This window comes from Opisthocomus hoazin, chromosome 4 (genome assembly GCF_030867145.1).
Source record: "Opisthocomus hoazin isolate bOpiHoa1 chromosome 4, bOpiHoa1.hap1, whole genome shotgun sequence".
Taxonomy (NCBI): Eukaryota; Metazoa; Chordata; class Aves; order Opisthocomiformes; family Opisthocomidae; genus Opisthocomus; species Opisthocomus hoazin.
The window spans coordinates 95014005-95036759 of record NC_134417.1 but is presented as its reverse complement, the minus strand read 5'-3'; the positions used below and the strand labels follow the sequence as shown (position 1 = coordinate 95036759).

The following is a 22755-nucleotide window of genomic DNA, read 5'->3' as shown; positions in this document are numbered from 1 at the left end:
CTCAAATCCCAAATAAATCACTGCTTTTTTTCTATCTGGGCCTTATTCTGGAAACTCTGTATCTTCCTTGGCCCAGAAAATTCAATAAACTGATACTAATTTTAAAACATTTTTCTTTACTTTCTGTTGCTATCAGAATGTCATCCACATACTGTAACAATATACCTCTTCCTTGGTTCTGTTTTTTCCATACTTCCAATTCTCCCATTCAAAAGCAAAGATGCTTTGGCTTTTTATGTCCAGAGGTATGCAAAAGAAGGCATCCTTTAAATCAAGTACAGTAAGCTATTTATGTTCCTCTTTCAAAGAAGTTGATAAAGTGTATGGATTGGCCACTACTGGGTGTATATCTTGGACTATCTGGTTTGTAGCCCTTAAATCCTGGACTAATCGATATTCCTTGCCTCTGGATTTCCTTACTGGCAATATAGGAGTATTATATTCTGATTCACATTCTACCAAAAGCCCACATTCTAAAAAATTTGTTATTAACCCCTCCAATCATTCTCGAGCCTCTCACTGAATAGGATATTGTTTTGGTCTTACCTTCTTGGCTCCAGGTTTCAAAGCCACTTTTACCGGTTCTGTTAAATTAGATCATCTCGGAACTCCACTTGCCCAAACCAAAGGGAGTTACTGCATTTTTCACTTCTTCTGGGATCTGTTCCTCCTTAAAGGAATCCTGTAACATAAACACTCTTGCCTTTATGGCTTTTGATTCTGGTATCAGTAGTTAATGTCTCCATCTTCAAAAGTTATTTGTGCATCTAATATGCTTAATAGATCTCGTTCTAACAAAGGCAACGGACATTCAGACACATACAGAAACAGGTGAGTTACCCACTGTTCTCCCAAATTAAATTTTAACAGCTCTAAGAAAGGACAATTTTCTTTTTGCCCTGTCGCACCAACAGTATCTACTGATTTATGACGGTATTTCCCCTTACATGTGTTCGATACTGAATAAGTAGGTAATTATAGTTTCAATTACTTTGGCTACACTTATGGTATCCTCCCCATAGGTGCCTGCAGCCTCTTTCCATGATCTTAAATTAATTATTGAGAAAGGGACTCTTACTACTACTGGACCATTATTCTGATACCTGTAAATGTAAAATTTCCACTTACCAGAGTGATTGTAATTAAACCAAACTAGATCGTTGCTGTTCTGAGAAGACAAGAAAGCTTTAAGATAAAGAGGCTCCTCAATAACACTACTTAGACAAACTTGACTTGCTGTTTTGAGAAGGCAGGAAAGCTCTAAGATAGAGAGGCTCCTAAATAATTCTACCCCAGACAGCTCAGCCTTGGGAGGGCAGATGTACCAAGCTACAGAGATAAAGAGGCACCAAGAGGGCAACAAGACCAGAGCAAAACAACCTGGAAGGACACGGTAACGTAATGTTAGAACTGAGTCTGCGCAGAAACAAAGGTCAACCAGCGGACACTTGATGAGGAGTATAAGCCTTCATCTTGAGACCCCCAAAGACCACCCGAGGACACTAAGAGACATGCGTGAAAGATATTAACATATGCTAATTTGTTCTTGGAAAAGTCACGAATATGCTAAACATTTCTCGGAAATATAATGAATATGTGTATTGTGATTGTATTTAACCTGAAATGACAGGGTGTTTGGTGCGCACGTTTGGAGGCGAGATCCCCCGTGTGCCCGGCGCCGCAATAAAGAATACCTGCTTAATAGTCTTCCAACTATTGAGTCTTCAGCTCCGGCTTTTCATGGCATCAATTCCCTACTGCTTCTCAGAGAGGGGCTCGGAGGGGAGCTGATCCAGCCGCCCCCCGCCTCCTTCTCCGTGTCCTTCCTGTAATGGGGCTAAATCCCTCTACTTCCCCTTCCGTAAGAGGAGCAGAAGGATCATCAGCTTCCAAATTTCGATCCTTTTGATCATTTCCCTATCTCTGACGGAGTGCAACCATTAATTTAATATCGTCCTCTTCAGGTCTGTATTTTAAGCATGTTTTGCCAATACTACAAGTAGAATAGCACTTTTTCAAGTCCTCATCAGATTTTTCCCTTTCAAAGCCATTACCATAGAATTTTGTGGATGTATCTCACATTGTTTCTACCACTCTAGTTGCTTTCGCAGTGTGAAACACAGATCTACATATGTCATTTCATCTCATTTACATTCCCTTTTACAAAATACCATTAATTGCAAGATAGTATTGGTACCTGTGAATGTAGCAAATGTAACATGTAGGGGATGTTACCACTTCAAGTGGTCAGAATCATTGCACAACCAAAACAAGTCTTGGTTCTTTGTGAATAATTGGGAGGGTTTTAAGATAAGAGACTCCTGAATAATCCCTTTAGGCCTTGGAAGAACAAGTATGCAAACTACAGAGATCAGGAGACTGCAAGATGATCTCAAGACCCCCAAAGATTGAAGGACATTAACACATACTAATGAGTTCTCAGAAAAACCATTACTGTGATAAGCATTTCTTGGAAATGTAATGAATATGTATATTAACATAGCATAAAAACCTAGTAACTGTGTCTCTTCAGGGCACATGTCTGGAGGAGAGATCCCCCGTGTGCCCGGCGCCAAAATAAATAATACCTGCTTAATAGTCTGCCGACTAGTGAGTCTTCAACTCCGGCTTTTCACGGCATCTTTTCTGACACCCCAGGTGGGACCCACTCTGTTCGGCCGCAGGACCCACTGAGAACAGGACTTCCTAGGGTACCCCCGGGATTTCCCGGAGGGACTCCTCGCCTCGCTTGGATCACTGTGGGAGCAGACAAGTGTAACCAAGGCGATGGAATCAGCTAACCATAAAGCACGAACAATGCTGCTATTATGTTGCTGGTACAGCCCTACCCACCTGGACATTAGGTCTGGGAAGAGAGGGTCTAGTCTCTAGGTAATCATTAATGTTAAACAATAATGGTGGAGGGGGATTTTTAATAGAAATAGCGTTACCTAATAGTTGCAGGTGCATTTGTGGTACCTATCTATTGTGCAAATTAACTGAAGCAAAAAGTCATACATCTCCCCCCAAAGAAGTTAGTTTTAATTAAAACTAGCAGGTGCCTAGAACTGGTCAAGACGACCCGTGTTGCAGGGACAAGAGCCAGAGGAGGACTGAGCTTGCGCAGAAACGGTGATGAAGAGGATGAGCCTTCATCTTGAGAGCCCCGACGACCACCACTAGGAGGTACTGCGCAAGCGCAACTGGGAGGAGTGTATGGAAATAGACTGATTTGACTAGGAAAGGAAGAGCTTATGTAATCAGATGAATATGTATATTTTGATCTACATAAACTATACGGAAAAGGTATGGGGTATGCACGTTGGGTGGAATTATCCCCCGTGCATCCAGCGCTGCAATAAAGAATGCCTGCCTTTTAACACTACATTGGTGTTACGAGGTTTTATTCCCGGATTTTCAGTGACACAAGGACCATCTAAATGAGTAGAGGTATTCTTTAATTTTTGTTTTTCCTTGCCTTGCCTTGCCTTGCCTTGCCTTGCCTTGCCTTGCCTTGCCTTGCCTTGCCTTGCCTTGCCTTGCCTTCCCTTCCCTTCCCTTGCCTTGCCTTGCCTTCCCTTGCCTTGCCTTGCCTTGCCTTGCCTTGCCTTGCCTTGCCTTGCCTTGCCTTGCCTTGCCTTCCCTTCCCTTCCCTGCTTTGGAATCTGAGACCGCTCATTTGGAGAGTTCTTGTAAGTCATAGGAGAGGTCCTACGCTGATCGCTGTATACCAGGCTACTAGTGCCCGAGGGTACACGTTTTGGTACTTTGGTACAAGCATGGGTTAAGCTTTGTACTTCTGTAATAACGTAATATTGGTATTGGTACGCTTAGGAAACCTGCTTAAGTTGTACTTCTGGCAATAGGGCTTTGTTGGTATTGAACTCGGATATGGGATATCTGGGATACTGGCTTGTTAACATAACCATCAGGCATCCTATAACCGACAATGGAGTGTGAATGTGAGTTAAAAGCAATAGAGTTGTAAAGTGGAGGTGGGGAAAAGAAAACCAAAACAACTTGTAAAACTGCGCATTTCACCTGGATCCTCTTTTTCTCGTAAATTCTCTTATCTGCAACCAGAATATTAATTATGACATTGGTGGAACGTGGGCAGAGCAGGACAGAAGGGGATGACAAGTTAAAATTGTTAAGACATTCTGTAGAAAGCTAACAGAAGTCTAAAATCAGTAAAGTAAAATGGGGGGACAGCAAAGTAGCTCTCCTGTGAGACAAACAGCTGGAGACAAATGAAGCATTTAAATGAAAAAAAAAGAAAAAAAAAGCAGCAAACACAAAACCCACGTATGATTGGTAACATTCTGCAGGTATTGATTATTTCTGGTTTTTGACTTGGGACTGTTGTATTTGGACTCTGATTCACTGGGGCTGAGGTTTATACTTTCTTAAGTATCAGTGCAGAGTCTTCCCTAAGGGGTGGTGGTGGTGGGGTGGGGTGGGGAATTTTGAGACAGTCTCTCCTAGGATGTATTGATGTGGGGAATTGAAAATTAGTTCGATTTTGCTATAGCTTTGGTTGAATTTTGTTATATAATTTTGCATCTATGTTAAAGTAAGAGTTAAACACTGTTATTCAGTTTAGTTCTGTTCTTTGTAACCTTGCTAACAAGGACTGTTGTGGCTCAAATGTAGCTAACAAGGACTGCTTGCGAGACAGACGAAGAGAAACAAGGACTGATAACCAGAACTTTGTTGTCTGTAAGAAGCAACTCTCTAGCTGAAACTGGTTCTATGGTTTGGGACTCAGCCAACACAGACAACTCAGGAATTTTTGGGCCAAAGGTGAAAGCACACAGCGAAGAAGACTACGAGCCTTCATCCAGAAGACCCCCACAGACGACCACCAGACGACACTGCGCAAGTGCTAAAGGGGGGTGGAGTATGATAATGAATTCCTAGAAATAATTACAATAGTCCAGCCTACTTAGATAAGCTTTGTAATAAATAGGTGCATGCTTTGTGACTCGGTGTGCAAGTTAGGAGGAGCGATCCCCTTTGCACCCGGCGCTGCAATAAACATACCTGCTTTATAACTCTCTGAGTTGTGAAGTTTGATTCCGCACGTCAGTATGGAGAAACATTGGGAAAAGTAGGGGGAGACCCCCTCACTCGAAAACAGCTTAATAATGTATGGGGTTTGGTTTGTTTAAAGACGCACACAGGAACTACGGACCAATGGACGCCGCTGGATCCATGGTGGTGACTATCTCTTGTGACTCTATCCGGACTGCTTGCTAGGTTTCTTTCTTTCCTGTCTTTTCCACTCTCCTGTCCCTGTTTCCTCATGCCTTCATTTGAACAAGTGATCAATAAACATGTTTGATTGGTGGTATTTGACCTCATTTGTGTCGTAATCTCATTCTGGGAATAACAACGAATCTCTACAGCTCGGGTCTTCCCGGACCGTAACAGAGTCACACCTCTGACTTTGTCAGATGTATCCACAGGAAAATGTTATTAACTACAGCACTGAACTAATAAGATGAGCTCAATTTTTGTAGACTGCGCAGTTACCAATGGCAATCCCATATCTGTGATATCTGTCTCTTGAATAAATTACCTATTGTTTCAACATTGCGAAACTGTCTCAGTGAAAGTCCCTGGGAGGGTTCTGACAGGCAAACATTGACTCCAGTAAGTGGCCACATACCTAACCCCTTCCGTGTAAACTGTTGACCAAGTCTTGAACTGGGACTGGATGCAGTTGAACCAAGGCTTCTCTCTCTGAGCAGACTTTAGAAAGCAAGGGCATCCACTCTGGACCTCGTGACTCAACAGGAGGGCTTCCCCCCTGCTTGTCACTTGTCAGACTCCATGAAACTCTTTAAACCCTTAAGATGACACTTTCTTATTACACTAGATTTTCCATATCTTGAATGTCCTTGTGTAGTAAAACTACTTCTATTATTATCTGTTTGGAATAGAGTTTCAGTTTTACCTAAGGTTAGCAAGCTTTTCAACAATATCATCTGGAGATCTGCCCCGAGGCTGGATAGTTATGGGAGGTGGGGTGTATGGGGTAGCATGGGCAAAATCCTGCGGGGGTAGCTACAGCAATGGGAGCAGAGCAACTGGCAGCACAGAGGCAAACCCATCCGGGCTTCCCCATTGCGGCAAGACATTGCTGCCCAGCTAGAGAAGCTGGCTGTAAAAGTGCATCACATGGATGCCCACGTCAACAAGAGTTGAGCCTCTGTAGGAACATCAAAACAATGAGCAGGTGGATCAGGCTGCTAAGATTGAAGTGGCTCAGGTGGATCTGGACGGGCAACATAAAGGTGAATTATTCATAGCTCGGTGGGCCCGTGGCACCTCAGGCCATCAAGGAAGAAATGCAACATGTAGATGGGCTTGTGACCAAGGGCTGGACTTGACCATGGACGCTATCACACAGGTCATCCGTGAATGCGAAACGTGCACTGCAATCAAGAAAGCCAAGCAGGCAAAGCCTCAGTGATATGGAGGATGATGGCTGAAATGTAAATCTGGGGACGCCTGGCAGGTTGATTCTATCACACTCCTACAAACCTGCCAGGGCAAGTGCCATGTGCTCACAGTGGTGGAAGCAATCACCGGATGGCTGGAAACCTATCCTGTGTCCCATGCCACCACCTGGAACACCATTCTGGGCCTTGAAAAGCAAGTCCTGTGGAGACATTGCACCCCAGAAAGAAATGAGTCAGAAATCGGGACTCATTTCCAAAACAACCTCATGGACACCCAGGCCAAAGAGCATGGCATCGGGTGGGTGTATCACATCCCCCATCATGCACCAGCCTCCAGGAAAATCCAACGATGCAATGGACTGCTAAAAACTACTCTGAGAGCAATGGGTGGTGGGAACTTCCAACACTGGGATATGCATTTAGCAAAGGCCACCTGGTTCATTAACCCCAGGGGATCTGCCAATCGAGCTGGCCCTGCCCAGTCCAAACTTCCAGGTCCTGTACCAGGGGATGAAGTCCCCATAGCGCACCTGAAGAACATGTTAGGGCAGCCAGTGTGAGTTAGTCCTGCCACGGGCAAAGGCCAACCCATTGGTGGGATCGCTTTTGCTCAAGGACCTGGGTGCCTTTGGTGGGTGATCATAGAATCACAGAATCAGAGAATCGTAGGGGTTGGAAGGGACCTCTGGGGATCACCCAGTCCAACTCCCTGCTGAAGCAGGGTCACCCAGAGCAGGCTGCACAGGACCTCGTGATGTGGAAGGATGGCGAAGTCTGGACTTTAGGAAAAGGTTCTTCACTGAGAGGGCGGCTGGTCACTGGAACAGCCTACCCAGAGAAGTGGTCATGGCATCAAGCCTGTCAGAGTTCAAGGAGCATCTGAAAGACTCACTTAGCCATGTGGTTTAATTTTAGTTAGTCCTTCCAACTGGAGACATTCTATGGTTCTATGATTCTATGATTCTAATTGCTAATTACCCCTGCCAGCGTGTGTGATCACTACCACAGTTGCTGTATGTCATATCAAAGGTCTTACAGTAAAATAGTCCAGATTAATGAGGGATCAACTCTTGATGAAACTGAGCAAAGTGCAGCGCTGATAGAATCAGACTTGGCTTCAGCAACTGGTGCCTGTCCTGGGTTTGGCCAGGACAGGGTTAATTTTCACTGGAATCCAGGAAGGGGCACAGCTGGGCATGCTGACCCCACCTGGCCAAACAGAGCAGGGTGTTCCATACCATGTGCCCTCATGCTGGGTTCCGGGGGCGGCGGGAACACCCTCGCGGCTCGGGAGTAAGGGCGGCGGTCCCGTCCGGGAGAGCGGCTCTCTGGGTTGTGCGGTTTGTGTTGTGTTTTCTCCTTATCTTTATCGTTGCTGTTACTGTTCCCTTTGTTTGCTGTTCTGTATAACTGCCCTTATCCCGACCCACCAGTTTCTACCTGTTTCTTGCCATTCTCCTCCGCACCCTGGCGGGGGGAGGGGTGGTCACGTGGTGCTTTTCTTGGCAGCTGCAGCCCAACCATAACAGTGCCCAACAACTTCCTTGAGATTGACATCTTCAAACCACAGACTGTGGGCATGGGCCATGACAGATACTTGAGCCGTGAGCTCCAGATGCAAGCATGTGACCATTCAACAGCACTCACCATCTCTCCTGCCCTGAAGGACTGTTATGACAGGTGGAGCCCAAAGTCACAGAATCACAGAATCACAGAATGTTCAGGGTTGGAAGGGCCCTCTGTGGGTCATGTAGTCCAACCCCCTGCCCAAGCAGGGTCACCTACAGCAGGCTGCACAGGACTTTGTCCAGGTGGGTCTTGAATATCACCAGAGAAGGAGACTCCACAACCTCCCTGGGCAGCCTGTTCCAGGGCTCCGTCACCCTCAGAGTGAAGAAGTTCTTCCTCATGTTCAGACGGAACTTCCTCTGCTTCAGTTTGTGCCCGTTGCCCCTTGTCCTGTCGCTGGGCACCACTTAAAAGAGTCTGGCCCCATCCTCCTGACCCCCACCCTGAAGATATTTATAAGCATTTATTAGGTCCCCTCGCAGCCTTCTCTTCTCCAGGCTGAACAAGCCCAGCTCCCTCAGCCTTTCCTCCTAGGAGAGATGCTCCAGTCCCCTCATCATCCTCATAGCCCTCCGCTGGACTCTCTCTAGTAGCTCCTCATCTTTCTTGAAGTGGGGAGCCCAGCACTGGACACAGTACTCCAGATGGGGTCTCCCTAGGGCAGTGTAGAGGGGAAGGAGAACCTCCCTCGTCCTGCTGGCCACACTCCTCCTAATGCATCCCAGGATCCCATTGGCTTTCTTGGCAGCCAGGGCACACTGCTGGCTCATGGTCAACCTATCGTCCACCAGGACACCCAGGTCCCTCTCCACAGAGCTGCTCTCCAGCAGGTCCGCCCCAAGCCTGTACTGGTGCATGGGGTTGTTCCTCCCCAGGTGCAGGACGCTGCATTTGCCCTCGTTGAACCTCATCAGGTTCTTCTCTGCCCAACTCTCCAGCCTGTCCAGGTCTCGCTGGATGGCAGCACAGCCTGCCAGTGTACCTACCACACCTCCCAGTTCTGTGTCATCAGCAAACTTGATGAGGGTACGCTCTAACTCTTCATCCAGGTCATTGATGAAGAAGTTAAACAAGACCTGGGTGACACCACTAGTTACCGGCCTCCGACTAGACTCAGCGCCACTGACGACAGCCGTCTGAGTTCTGCCGTTCAGCCAGTTCCTTATCCACCTCACCGACCACTCTTCTAGCCCACACTTCCTGAGCTTCCCTAGGAGGATGCTGTGGGAGACAGTGTCGAAAGCCTTGCTGAAGCCCAGGTAGACAACATCACGGCTCTCCCCTCATCTACCCAGCCAGTCATGCCATCGTAGAAAGCTATCACATTGGTCAGGCATGGTCTCCCCTTGATGAATCCATGCTGACTACTCCTGATAACCTTCTTTTCCTCCACTTGCTCGATGAGGACCTCCAGGATGAGCTGCTCCATCACCTTTCCCGGGATGGAGGTGAGGCTTACCAGCCTGTAGTTTCCTGGGTCCTCCTTCTTGCCCTTTTTGAAGATTGGAGTGACATTGGCCTTTCTCCAGTCCTCGGGCACCTCTCCTGTCCTCCAGGACCTCTCAAAGATGATGGAGAGTGGCTCAGCAATGACATCCGCCAGCTCCCTCAGCACTCGTGGTGCATTCCATTGGGGCTCATGGATTTGTGGGTGTCCAGATTGCTTAAGTGATCCATCACGCAGTCCTCCTCGACCAAGTGAAAGTCATCCTCTCTGTGGGCTTCTTCTTTTACCTCTGGGGCACGGGATTCCTGAGGGCCTGCCTTGGCACTGAAGACTGAAACAAAGAAGGCATTCAGCAGCTCTGCCTTCTCTGCATCCTTCATCACCAGGACACCCACCTCATTCAGCAGTGGCCCCACATTTTCCCTAGCCTTCCTTTCGCTACTGATTTAGTTGAAGAGCCCTTCTTGTTGTTTTTGACAGCCCTTGCCAGCTTCAATTCCAGGTGGGCCTTGGCCTTCCTCGTCACATCCCTGCATGCTCTGACCATATTCCTGTGTTCTTCCCAAGTGGCCTGCCCCTCTTTCCACATTCCATGTACCTCTCTTCCACCTGAGCTCCGCTAGAAGCTCCTTGTTCAACCATGCAGGTCTCCTGCCTCTTTGCTAGATTTCTTTCTCAGGGGGATGCACCGCTCCTGAGCGTGGAGGAAGTGACGTTTAAACAGCGACCAGCACTCTTGGACCCCCCTGCCTTTGAGAGCCCTGGCCCACGGGATTCCTCCCAGTAGCTCCTTGAAGAGGCCAAAGTTAGCCCTCCTGAAGTCCAAGGTTTTGATCCTACTTATCGCCCTGCTTCCTCCACGCAGGATCCTGAACTCCACAAGTCACGGACTACATGAACTCAACGGACAGTTTAGAGGGCTCGCCCATACACTAAGGGATGATCTCTCTGGGTGGGTATCTATGTCTCTCTCTCTGTCTCTCAAAGGCAGGAGAAGTGGTGGTGATTTATTGAAAGTGCAAGATCATAGAATCATAGAACGCTTTGGGTAGGAAGGAACCTTTGGAAGTCATCTAGCAGAAGGCCCCTGCAGTGAGCAGGGACATCTTTAACTGGATCAGGTTGCTCAGAGCCCCGTCCAACCTGGCCTGGAATGTTTCCAGGGATGGGGCCTCCACTACCTCTCTGGGCAACCGGGGCCAGTGTTTCACCACCTTCAATGTAAAAAAATTCTTCATCATATCCAGTTTAAATCTACCCTCCTTTAGAGAAAAGCCATTACTCCCAGAAGACCTGGGCATGATGTAGAGGGTACAGAATTAGGGCTGGATGCTGTCCTGGGTTCGGCTAGCACAGGGTTAATTCTCACAGATATCTGGGAGGGGACACAGCCAGGAGGGCTGACCCAAAGCAGCCAAACAAATCGGGCATTTGGTACCATATCAGAGAATCACAGAATCACAGAATGGTAGGGCTTGGAGGGGACCTCTGTGGGTCATCTAGTCCAACCTCCTGCCCAAGCAGGGTCACCCAGAGCAGGCTGCACAGGACTTTGTCCAGGCGGGTCTTGAAAATTTCCAGAGAAGGAGACTCCACAACCTCCCTGGGCAGCCTGTTCCAGGGCTCCGTCACCCTCAGAGTGAAGAAGTTCTTCCTCATGTTCAGACGGAACTTCCTGTGCCTCATTTTGTGCCCATTGCCCCTTGTCCTGTCGCTGGGCACCACTTAAAAGAGTCTGGCCCCATCCTCCTGACCCCCACCCTGCAGATATTTATAAGCATTTATTAGGTCCCCTCGCAGCCTTCTCTTCTCCAGGCTGAACAAGCCCAGCTCCCTCAGCCTTTCCTCCTAGGAGAGATGCTCCAGTCCCCTCATCATCCTCATAGCCCTCCGCTGGACTCTCTCCAGTAGCTCCTCATCTTTCTTGAAGTGGGGAGCCCAGCACTGGACACATACTCCAGATGGGGTCTCCCTAGGGCAGTGTAGAGGGGAAGGAGAACCTCCTTCGACCTGCTGGCCACAGTCCTCCTAATGCATCCCAGGATCCCATTGGCTTTCTTGGCAGCCAGGGCACACTGCTGGCTCATGGTTAACCTGTCGTCCACCAGGACACCCAGGTCCCTCTCCACAGACCTGCTCTCCAGCAGGTCCGCCCCAAGCCTGTACTGATGCATGGAGTTGTTCCTCTCCATGTGACATCATGGCCACGATAGAGCTGGGGAGCTGGCCAGGGAAGGGAATCGCTGCTCCGGAGGGAGCTGGGCATAGGACGGTGAGAAAACGGCATTATTGCTCGTTTTGTATAGTTTTTCTGTCATTGTTGTTGCTGTTACTGCTCCCTCCCTTTGCCCTCCTCACCTCAGCGCGGGAGGAGCGGGCGAGTGGCCGCGTGGTTCTTTGGTGCTGCCCAGGCTGAAGCCAAAGCTCAGCAAGTGCAAGCAAAAACGCGCGAGCTGGTTTTCCCCTGGGAAGAAGGAAGGAATGGCTCCCCCCGAGTCAGCCTCTTTGGAATGGGCCGAGGTGGGCTGGGAGGTGACGGCGGCAGCTCCGCGGGCGGCTGCGGGGAGCGGGGCGGGAGCGGTGGGGACGCGGCGACGCCGGCTTCTGCCGAGCCCCTGGGAGCGGGTGCGGACAGTCGGGCGGTGAAAAGCCCGCACAGCTCCGCAGCCGCCTTCCTCCAGCCCGCAAGGTTGTGGGGGGCAACCGCATCCCGGCGAGTGGGTCCTGGGCAGCAGCCGCCCCTCAAACGATCCGAGCCGAGCGGGGCCGGGCGGGGCCGGGCGGGCGGCAGGACTACACCTCCCGTGCTGCACCGGCAGCGGGCGGGCTCCCGGGCTGATGCGGCCACGCTGCTCCCGGGGCCGCCTTTGGCCGTGCCCGCGGTCGGTGCTGGTGGCAGCAGGTTTGAAGGCCTTGGGGGCAAGGGAAGGCAGCTGCTGGCAGGTGAGTGAGCTTCTGGCCCGCTGTGCTCACGGCAATGCTGTGCTTGGCAGGGACCGTCTGTCCGTGCTGCGCCGGGGCGGCTGGTGACGGGAGAGGCCCCTCCTGCGGCCTCCGGAGCATCCCAGCTGCGTCTTGCCGATCGCTCTTTGTGTGTGCCTCCGTCTCCCCGCCGAGAGCCAGCGGCACGGGAGGGCTCCGGGCTGCTGCGGCAAGGTGGGGGTCAGGCGCAGCCCCGGTGACCCTGCTGTGTGGGCTGGCTGTGCACCCACCGCCCCTCTGCCCTGGCCCTTCCCTTGCACGGGGTGCTCCGAGCTCTCCCGGTGCTGCCCTTGGGATGCCGGAGCCCCCGGTGCTGCCGGGGCCCTGCCCGACAGCGGCAGGATTTGGGCAGAGGTGTTCAGTGAGTGTGTGGCAGAGTGTGCTGAGCCGGTGGTGCTTCTTGCTGCAGATGTCGGTGACGTTTGAGGACGTGGCCATCTACTTCTCCCCCGAGGAGTGGGCAGAGCTGGCGGGCTGGCAGCGGCGACTGTACCGGGAGGTGATGCTGGAGAACTACCAGGCGGTCGCCTCTCTGGGTGAGGACTCTCTCTGGCACTGCCGGGCGTGGGTGGATCCGGAGTTCAACTGTTTGACTGAGCTGGAGCCCTTGAAAGGGAAAATCCCGCTGCTGCTGTTACTGGCCAGGTCCTGACGTAGCTGTTGCGATGGCAGGTGTTACCCTGCAGAGAGTGGTCATTGGTATGGAGAATAGGATACGACAGAACAGAATAGAATAGAATAATATACAATGGACTGCTTCAGTTGGAAGGAACATACGAGGATCATCTAGTCCACCTCCCTGACCACTTCAGGGCTGGCCAAATGTTAAAGTGTGTCACTAAGGGCATGGTCCAAGCGCCTCTCAAACACTGTCAGGACTGGGGCATCAGCCAACTCTGCAGGAAGCCTGTTGCAGTGTTTGACCCGCCTCTCGGTAAGGAAATGCTTCCTCTTGTCCAGCTGAAACCTCCCCTGGCACAGGTTTGTGCCGTCCCCAGGCGTCCAGTCTGCAGGAGAGTGGTGGATGTGACAAGGGCGAGGCGAGAGGCGGGTGTAGGCGCCGGGAAGTGGGGCAGGAGAGAGGAGTAGAGCAAGGGGAGATGGTGGGGCTGCGGGCAGGGGGAGCTGGTGCTGCTGTCCCAGCAGTGCAGGAGAGGTTGCTTCTGTCTTTGCTCTGGACAGGCTGGCCCACCCCCAAGCCAGAGATCATCTGCAAGATGGAGCAGGAAGAGATGCAGTGCATTCCAGACCCTCTCAGTGCACAGCGAATGCACCAGACCCCTTTTGCAGGTGGGTACCGGGTGGGGGATGTGGTGTGGTGAGGGGTTCTTGCAGCACTGTCCCCTTGGCACTAGATGCTCCGTTGCCGGGTGCTGCCAGGTGAGGTCTCTCTGCTGTCCCATGGTGCAGGGAGCTGCTGACCATCAGCTGTGTGCTTCAGGCAGGAAGGGTGGGGCGCTGGCTTGGTGCTTGTGCCAGTTCCCATGGTGAAGCGTCCCACGTACTGTCCTGTCGCTGTCAGTGACCCCGGCCTCTCTTCTGCAGCAGCTGGTGGCCCTGGAGTGAGGAGGGAGGCTGAGGAAGTCCTTGAGGGGCTGTCGGCACCCAGTGCCCTGGTCCTGGAGATGCCCAAGCCGGGTGGGAGCCAGGAGGTCCTGTTGGGCTGCTCCCTGTTCCATCCCATCCCGGCCCCTGGTCGGATGGAGAAGACCCCTGCCACGTGCCCCGAGTGCGGCAAGAGCTTCAAGAGGCAGACTACGCTGACCAAGCACAAGCTGAGGCACACAATCGGGCAGCCCTTCAGCTGCACCGACTGCGGCAAGCGGTTCACCTCCAGGCATTACCTGGTTGGGCACCAGCGTGTGCACACCGGTGAGAAGCCCTTCGCCTGCAGCCACTGCCTCAAGGCCTTCAGAACCAAGAATGTCCTCAGTGTCCACCAGCGCATCCACACAGCTGAGAAGCCCTATAAGTGTGGTCAGTGTGGCAAGAGGTTCACCCAGAAGGGCAGCCTGGTCTGCCACCAGCGCATCCACACTGGGGAGTTCCCCTTCACCTGTGCCCACTGCCCCAAGGCCTTCAGAACCAAGAAGCTCCTCACTGCCCATCAGAGCATCCACACAGGTGAGAAGCCCTACAAGTGTGGTCAGTGTGGCAAGAGGTTCACCCAGAAGGGCAGCCTGGTCTACCACCAGCGCATCCACACTGGGGAGTGCCCCTTCACCTGCGCCCACTGCCCCAAGGCCTTCAGAACCAAGAAGCTCCTCACTGCCCATCAGAGCATCCACACAGGTGAGAAGCCCTACAAGTGTGGTCAGTGTGGCAAGAGCTTCATGCAGAAGCGCAGCCTGGTCAGCCACCAGAGCATCCACACCGGGGAGTACCCATTTGCCTGCGCCCACTGCCCCAAGGCCTTCAGATTCAAGAATGTCCTCACTGCCCACCAGCGCATCCACACGGGTGAGAAGCCCTACAAGTGTGGTCAGTGTGGCAAGAGCTTCATGCGGAAGCGCAGCCTGGTCAGCCACCAGAGCATCCATACCGGGGAGTACCCCTTTCCCTGTGCCCACTGCCCCAAGGCCTTCAGATTCAAGAATGTCCTCACTGCCCACCAGCGCATCCACACAGGTGAGAAGCCCTACAAGTGTGGTCAGTGTGGCAAGAGCTTCATGCTGAAGCGCAACCTGGTCAGGCACCAGCGCATCCATACCGGGGAGCGTTGCTTCATCTGTGCCCACTGCCCCAAGGCCTTCAGAACCAAGAGTGTCCTTAGTGCCCACCAGCGCATCCACACGGGTGAGAAGCCCTACAAGTGTGGTCAGTGTGACAAGAGCTTCAGGCAGAAGTGCACCCTGCTCAGACATCAGCTCATCCACACCGGGGAGCGCCCCTTTGCCTGCGGCCACTGCCCCAATGCCTTCAGATCCAAGAGTGTCCTCAATGCCCACCAGCGCATCCACACAGGTGAGAGGCCCTACAAGTGTGGTCAGTGTGGCCAGAGGTTCACCCAGAAGGGCAGCCTGGTCAGCCACCAGAGCATCCACACTGGGGAGCGCCCCTTCACCTGCACCCACTGCCGCAAGGCCTTCAGATCCAAGAAGCTCCTCAGTGCCCACCAGCGCATTCACACAGGTGAGAAGCCCTACATGTGTGGTCAGTGTGGCAAGAGGTTCATGCAGAAGTACAGCCTTGTCAGCCACCAGCGCATCCACTCCTGGTAGCATGCGTTTGCCTGTGCCCACTTCCCCAAGGCCTTCCAGGATGAGGAGACCCTCACCACCAACCAGCTCCTCCACACCGATGAGGAGCCTTGCAAGTGCAGTGAGTGCGGCAAGACCTGCAGTCAGAAGCAGCACCAGAAGAGCCACCAGCGGGTGCAGCAGGAGCCATTGGCAGTGCTGGAGGACATCCGTTGGGATGAGGGGTGTCCATCCCTGGTGGGGGGGCAGGTGTAGCCCAAGGCCTTCGAGTGCGGTCACCAATAGAGCCTCAGCACACCCAGCCTGTGGCCACCTCTGCACGCAGGTGCCCCCCAAAACAGCCACTGATGGTCCCACGGGGCAGTGGTGCGCGACTGCAGGAGTGTCTGCGTGGGAGTCACCCAGAGTAAGGACTTCAGTCTCCACCAGAGCATCCGCCCATGGGCTGGGAGAGAGTGGCGGCCGTGTCCCCTTCAGCACTGGGTCCAGCTCCAGCTGCTGCCTGAGAAGCCTCCTCGCTGGTGTGGGTTGGATCCTCCTTTGCTGCTGCCTTGGGATGTCCTGCACAGCCACCATCACACTCGCCAGCTGGGGTAGGGTTGTCACCAGTGCCCCTTCCCCTCTGCTGAGCCCCGCTGTGCCAGCAGCTTCTGCGGGAGAGGCGTGGGTGCAGGACTGGCTGCCAGGGCTGGGGAAATACAATAAATGAATCACAATGCAGCAGAATGGTTTATGGGACAGAGGGGAAGACGCTGCTTTTTTTTGGCTCCCGGATTATAAATGAAAAGCTTCTTGCTGCTGACAACAAGCAGTGAGCACCATGGCAGCACAGCGGGTGTTACTGCTCGCTGGCAGCAGCACCTCAGGGCCTACGTCCCCTTGCTCGCGAGTAGAGAACCCCTTCACTGGCCCCTTCTTGCTGGAACACAGTGAGAGGCTGGGATCTGCCTGGGGGCTGCAGTGGGCAGCCGGGGCTGAAGCAGGGTCCCGAGGGAGCCGTGGGGATGTGGGTGAGGACTCATCTCAGCGTGAGGAACCAACAGTGCTGGGGCCTCCCGACCTCGCTGGAAACCGCCTGCTCTTCCCATCAGCTTTTAAATTTATTTTTCAGTCAGACAGGAGCACAAATTCACTTGTGCCCAAAGTTTCCCTCTATTCGTGCAAACGGCTGGAGGTGAAGTTGGTGGCCACGTCCCTCAAAGCCTGGGTCCTAGGTTTGGCTTCAGGCGTGCAAAGGCACCTTGGCTTTTCAGGGGTGCCCAGGGCATGGGGGGAGTAGCTGCTGAGCTGTGGGGGGCTGTGGGTGCTGGGGTTGCAGGGCGTGGGACAGCAGTGCAGATCACCCAGAGCCGGCTGCGTGGGGGAGCAGTGGGTGCAGCGGGAAGGCAAGGGTGCTCTAGTACTGTCTGCATTGCCAGGGGTACTTCAGCGGACCCAGCCTGTTGGGGCCAATCTCTACCCCCTACGCAGGCATGTGATGTGGGGAACTGAAAATTAGTTCGATTTTGCTATAGCTTTAGTTGAATTTTGTTATATAATTTTGCATCTATGTTAAAGAAAGTGTTAAACACTGTTATTCAGTTTAGTTCTGTTCTTTGTAACCTTGCTAACAAGGACTGTTGTGGCTCAAATGTAGCTCTCAAGGACTGCTTGTGAGACAGACGAAGAGAAACAAGGACCGATAACCAGAACTTTGTTGTCTGTAAGAAGCAACTCTCTAGCTGAAACTGGTTCTATGGTTTGGGACTCAGCCAACACAGACAACTCAGGAATTTTTGGGCCAAAGGTGAAAGCACACAGCGAGGAAGACTACGAGCCTTCATCCAGAAGACCCCCACAGACGACTACCAGACGACACTGTGCAAGTGCTAAAGGGGGGTGGAGTATGATAATGAATTCCTAGAAATAATTACAATAGTCCAGCCTACTTAGATAAGCTTTGTAATAAATAGGTGCATGGTTCGTGACTCGGTGTGCAAGTTAGAAGGAGCGATCCCCCTTGCACCCGGCGCCGCAATAAACATACCTGCTTTATAACTCTCTGAGTTGTGAAGTTTGATTCCGCACCTCACACGGTGGGTCCCCTCTGTTCCCTGGCTGCGACCTGGTAGCCCCTCGGCAGCTGTCCGGGCTGCTGCAGCACTGGGCTAATGCAGCCAGGAAAGGAGTTGGTGTGGTGGGGCCAGCTGGTGCCTCCCACGTGCTTTTAATCATCCGACTTGCCATAGCCCGCTCCCAGGGGCTTGGCAGAAGCCAGCAGCGCCGTGTCCTCACTGCTCCTGCCCCGCTCCACGCATCTGCCCGCCGGAGCTGCCGCCGTCACCTCCGAGCCCACCTCGGCCCATTCCAAAGAGGCTGCCTCGGGGGGAGCCATTCCTTCCTTCTTCCCAGGGGAAAACCAGCTGGCGCGTTTTTGCTTGCACTTGCTGAGCTTTGGCTTCAGCCCGTGCGGCACTAAAGAACCACGCGGCCGCTCGCCCGCTGCTCCCGCGCTGGGCTGGGGAGGGCAATGGGAAGGAAGTGGCGGTACTCGGGGGTGGGGATGGAGACAGCTCGACCAAACAGCAAAGGGAGGGAGCAGTAACAACAGTAATACTGATAAAAGGAACACACAAAGCCAGGAACACACAACGCTGTTTTCTCCCCGCCTGATGCCCAGCTCCCTCCGGAGCAGCGTTTCCCCTCCCCCGCCAGTTCCGCCAGCTCTATCGTGGCCATGACGTCACATGGTACCGAATACCCGATTTGTTTGGCTGCTTTGGGTCAGCCCTCCTGGCTGTGTCCCCTCCCAGATGCCTGTGAGAATGAACCCTGCGCCAGCCGAACCCAGGACAGTATCCAGCCCTTATTCTGTACCATCTACATCATGCCCAGGTCTTCTGGGAGTAATGGTTTTAAACTGCAGGATGGTAGATTTGGACTGGATATGAGAAGGAATTTTTTGACATTGAGGGTGGTGAAAGACTGGCCCAGGTTGCCCAGAGAGGTAGTGGAGGCCCCATCCCTGGAAACATTCCAGGCCAGGTTGGATGGGGCTCTGAGCAACCTGATCCAGTTGAAGATGTCCCTGCTCACTGCAGGGGGTTCTGCCACATGGCTTCCAAAGGTTCCTTCTGAAGGAAGGGGTTAAAAGGGATTTTGGTAGAACTACCATTATCTAATAGTTGTGGTGCATTTAAAGAGAACTGATAGTGCCTATCTATTGTCTAAATTAACTGAAGCAGAGTCTTGCATTCCCTTACAAAGGGGTCAGTTTGTGATGGGGGCTGGGTTAAGACCGACCCTGCTGTATGGTAGGGAGCTAGAAGAGAACTGAGTTCGAGCAGAAACAATTGTCAATCAGCTAACACCGTGATGTAGAGGATGGGCCTTCCTCTTGGGACCCCCGACGACCACCACCAGGAGGCACTGCGCAAGCACAGCTGGGAGGAGTCTATGGAAATGACTTCTTGGAAGTGATCTTAATACGGAAATTACTTCTTGGAACTAATTATAATATGGAAATTATTTCTTGCAACTGATTTTGATATGAAACGGGGATAGATGCATATGTATAGACGTATTGGGAAATCTAATGTATGTGTAATATTCGATTGTATAAATTGAAGAGACAAGTTGCTGCTTGGCACGCACGACTTTGGTGGGACTACCCCCCGTGCTGCCTGGTGCTGAATAAACATACCTACTTTACAGTCTTACAGATAGTGGAGTCTGCTTTCCGCACGTCACTTCCAACCCAAAGCATTCTATGATTCTATGTTCTTGTGCTTTCCCATAAATCACCACCACTTCCCCTGTCTTTGAGAGACAGAGAGAGAGATAGATACCCACCCAGAGATATCATCCCTTAGTCTACGGGCCATCCCTCTAAACTGTCCATTGAGTTAATTTAGTCCATGACTTTGGGCTCCATCTGTCATAACAGTCCTGCAGGGCAGGAGAGATGGTGGGTGCTGTTGGATGGTCACATGCTGCATCTGGAACTCGTGGCTAGTGTATTTGGTGCGGCCCATGCCCACGGTCTGTGGTTTGAAGATGTCGATCTCGAGGAAGTTGCTGGTCGCCAGTTGCTGAAGCCAGGTCTGATTCTATCAGCGCTGCACCTTGCTTGGTTTCATCAAAGTTGATCCCTCATTAATCTGGACTATTTTACTGTAAGACCTTTGCTATGACATACAGCAACTGTGGTAGTGATCACACACGCTGGGCAGGGGTAATTAGCAATTAGAACCATAGAATCATAGAACCATAGAATGTCTCCAGTTGGAAGGACTAACTAAAATTAAACCACATGGCTAAGTGAGTCTTCCAGATGCTCCTTGAACTCTGACAGGATTGGTGCCATGACCATTTCTCTGGGTAGCCTGTTCCAGTGACCAGCCGCCCTCTCAGTGAAGAACCTTTTCCTAAAGTCCAGTCTGAACTTCTCCTGATGCAGCTTCATTCCCCTGCCTTGTGTCCTAGCACTGGTCACCAGAGACTTCCCCACCCTGCTGCATCACCCACCAAATGCACCCAGGTCCTTGAGCAAAAGCGATCCCACAGCTGGGTTGGCCTTTGCCCGTGGCAGGACTAACCCAGACTGGCTGCCCTAACATATTCTTCAGGTGCACTACAGGGACTTTATCCCCTGCTACAAGGATGTTTTCAATGCATGGCAGGTGTTGCGGAGCTTCACTCTGTTCCAGCAGAGTCCGGATCAGTCCATGGCAAATGGTGGGGCTGTGTTTTCACCCCTGGGGCAGTCGGTTCCAGGTGTACTGGACGCCCCTCCAAGTGAAAGCAAGCGCTGGCCTGCACTCTGCAGCCAAAGGGCTTGAGATAAATGCATCAGCGATGTCAGTGGTGGCATACCACTTGGCTGCCTTGGACTCCAGTTGATATCAAAGTTCTCGCATGTCCGTCATGGCAGTACTCAGGGGCAGCGTGACTTCATTCAGGCCACCATAGACCACTGTCAAGTCTCTACTCTTCATTACACTTTTGCCCTGGCCATATGGGAGTGGTAAAGGATGAGCGAGTCCTGCTGATCACACCTTGACTCTCCAGTTGACGAATCAGCTTCTGGATGGGCATCAGGGAGTCTCGGTTGGTGTGATATTGCCACTGGTGCACTGTTGTGATAGGGGTCGGCACCTGTTGTTCTTCAGCCCTCAGCATCCCCACAACAGAAGGATCCTCAAGAGACCGGACAAGGTGGACAGCTGTTCGTTGTCCTCCATTGTTGGGGTTGATGTAGCTTGAGAGTTAGCATGACTAGGCCGCTTAAGCAAAACAGTTAGTGTAACTGAACAGGCCGCTGGAAAGGGCAGCTAAGAATAGCAATTGAGAAAGTTCTGATAGTGCACATGATGTGGGTTAGCAAAAACAAGATGTGTTCAAGGACGTGGAGGCGGTCTGTTGCTATTGGCATTAGTGCATAGTTGCCAATCATAAGAGAATATGGGGTGCGTGAACAGCGCGTGATTTATGTCCGTAGCCTATCCGAATAAGCGTGATCGCGTGTACAGATGTGGAAAAATGTATATAACCACGCAAGCAGAGCAAAAAAGGGAACTGACTGTGCCTTGCATCAATGTGTGAGAGTCATTTCTGTCCCTGCACGGATGCTGAAACTCGGCACTCTGTCTTCAAGGCAGCTATACCAAAAGCCCTCCGGCGCCCTTTAGGGTCCTTGAAATCCCCTCTCCTGAGGCAGTCTGTGCCAAAGATGCACGGAGCCTTGGGGCCAGTCACACCATGGTGCTTTTACCACTCGTTCCCAGTTAGGCTCACTTCAGCCTCCAACACAGTCAGCTGTTGGGATCCCCCTGTCACTCCAGAAATACCGATGGGTTCTGACCTTTTGTAATCTGATGGCATTAGGGTACACTACAAGCTTATACTCCTGTGGAGCTGACATGCCAGGCCATCAAATCCATACAGACCAGTAAACCCGGTTGTTCTTCTCCTCCATCTGGCTGGAGGCAGGGCCCCTCTAGTCCTGGCCATAGCAGTTGTTGTCCAGGAATGAGTACATGTGGCTCATGTGGGTTACCCCACCCTTGGTACTCACATCTTGTAAAAACCAGTCAGCAGCTCCTTGCCTAGGGTCAGCAGTAAACTCCACCCTTCTACTTTGTCTGGGGAGCTGCCCACTGTAAACTGGAGCAGCAATGTTCCTGGGAGAGCCCCCATTCCTGATTGTTTCTCCTTGCACCTTGCATACCTGTGCCTTTTGCACTGAGATATTTCTCCATCCCACCTCCTCATGTCCTCTTCCTGGTCATGCAGGTAAAACCACAGGCTGCCTCATGGTGTGTACCATCTCTCTTGAGCCGGGGAACATTTTTTCTAGCAGCTGAGACACTGATCTGTACAGGTGGGGAGTAGGACCTATCCAAGTTTTCAAACAGTTTTTTGAACAGGTTTTGGGAATATTCAGACAGCCTTTCCACAGCAGAAACCAGATGTGTGGGGAAGAAGAGAGATTGTCTTTGTATTGCTGGAGGTGGCCAGCCTCTTCATTCACTGTTGGTGCCTCTTCTGCTTTCCAGCCCATTGCTGCCCATGAATGGGCGCACGACAATGTTGCGCTCTGTACGAACTTCCGCCACATGGATCATGCGCATTGGACTTCATCAGGGTCTGTGGGTGACTACGGGTTGTCCAAGCCATAATAAATCAGCCCCTGCACAGCCAATCCCTCAGTGTGGGTCGGTGGACTTGCTTGGACTCGTGTGGTGAACACCAAACAGCTAACAAAAGGGAGTGGTTCAACTCGAGCAAGGAGCTCAGCTTTTCTTTTCAGACAGAAGTAAAGGGTGATGGTCCAACACTCAAATCCACTGTGTGACACCTGGGCTGAGGCAAAGGCCTTACAGCCAGATGCTGCTTCAGTTAAAGAACAAATGCCGCACTTTTAGCTCTGTCAGGCTGACCTCGGGGCCAGGGAAGATTATGGAGCGATTCATCCTGAGGGCACTCACCAGGCATGTGAAGGACAACCAGGGTATAAGGCCCAGCCAGCATGGGTTCATGACTACATAGAAGAAAGACATTGAGAGGCTGGAGTGTGTCCAGAGAAGGGCAGCGAGGCTGGTGAAGGGTC

The 22755-nt window shown here is 51.9% G+C and overlaps 1 protein-coding gene across 1 annotated transcript; it reads left to right on the top strand.

The window, feature by feature from the left end:
• Positions 1–12760: 12760 nt before the first annotated feature.
• Positions 12761–17682, top strand: LOC142361217 (uncharacterized). Its single transcript, XM_075420043.1, has 3 exons — positions 12761–13001; positions 13648–13755; positions 14011–17682. The coding sequence occupies exons 1-3, from the start codon at positions 12761–12763 to the stop codon at positions 15684–15686; spliced, it is 2025 nt and encodes a 674-aa protein (XP_075276158.1). The 3' UTR covers positions 15687–17682.
• Positions 17683–22755: the final 5073 nt, after the last annotated feature.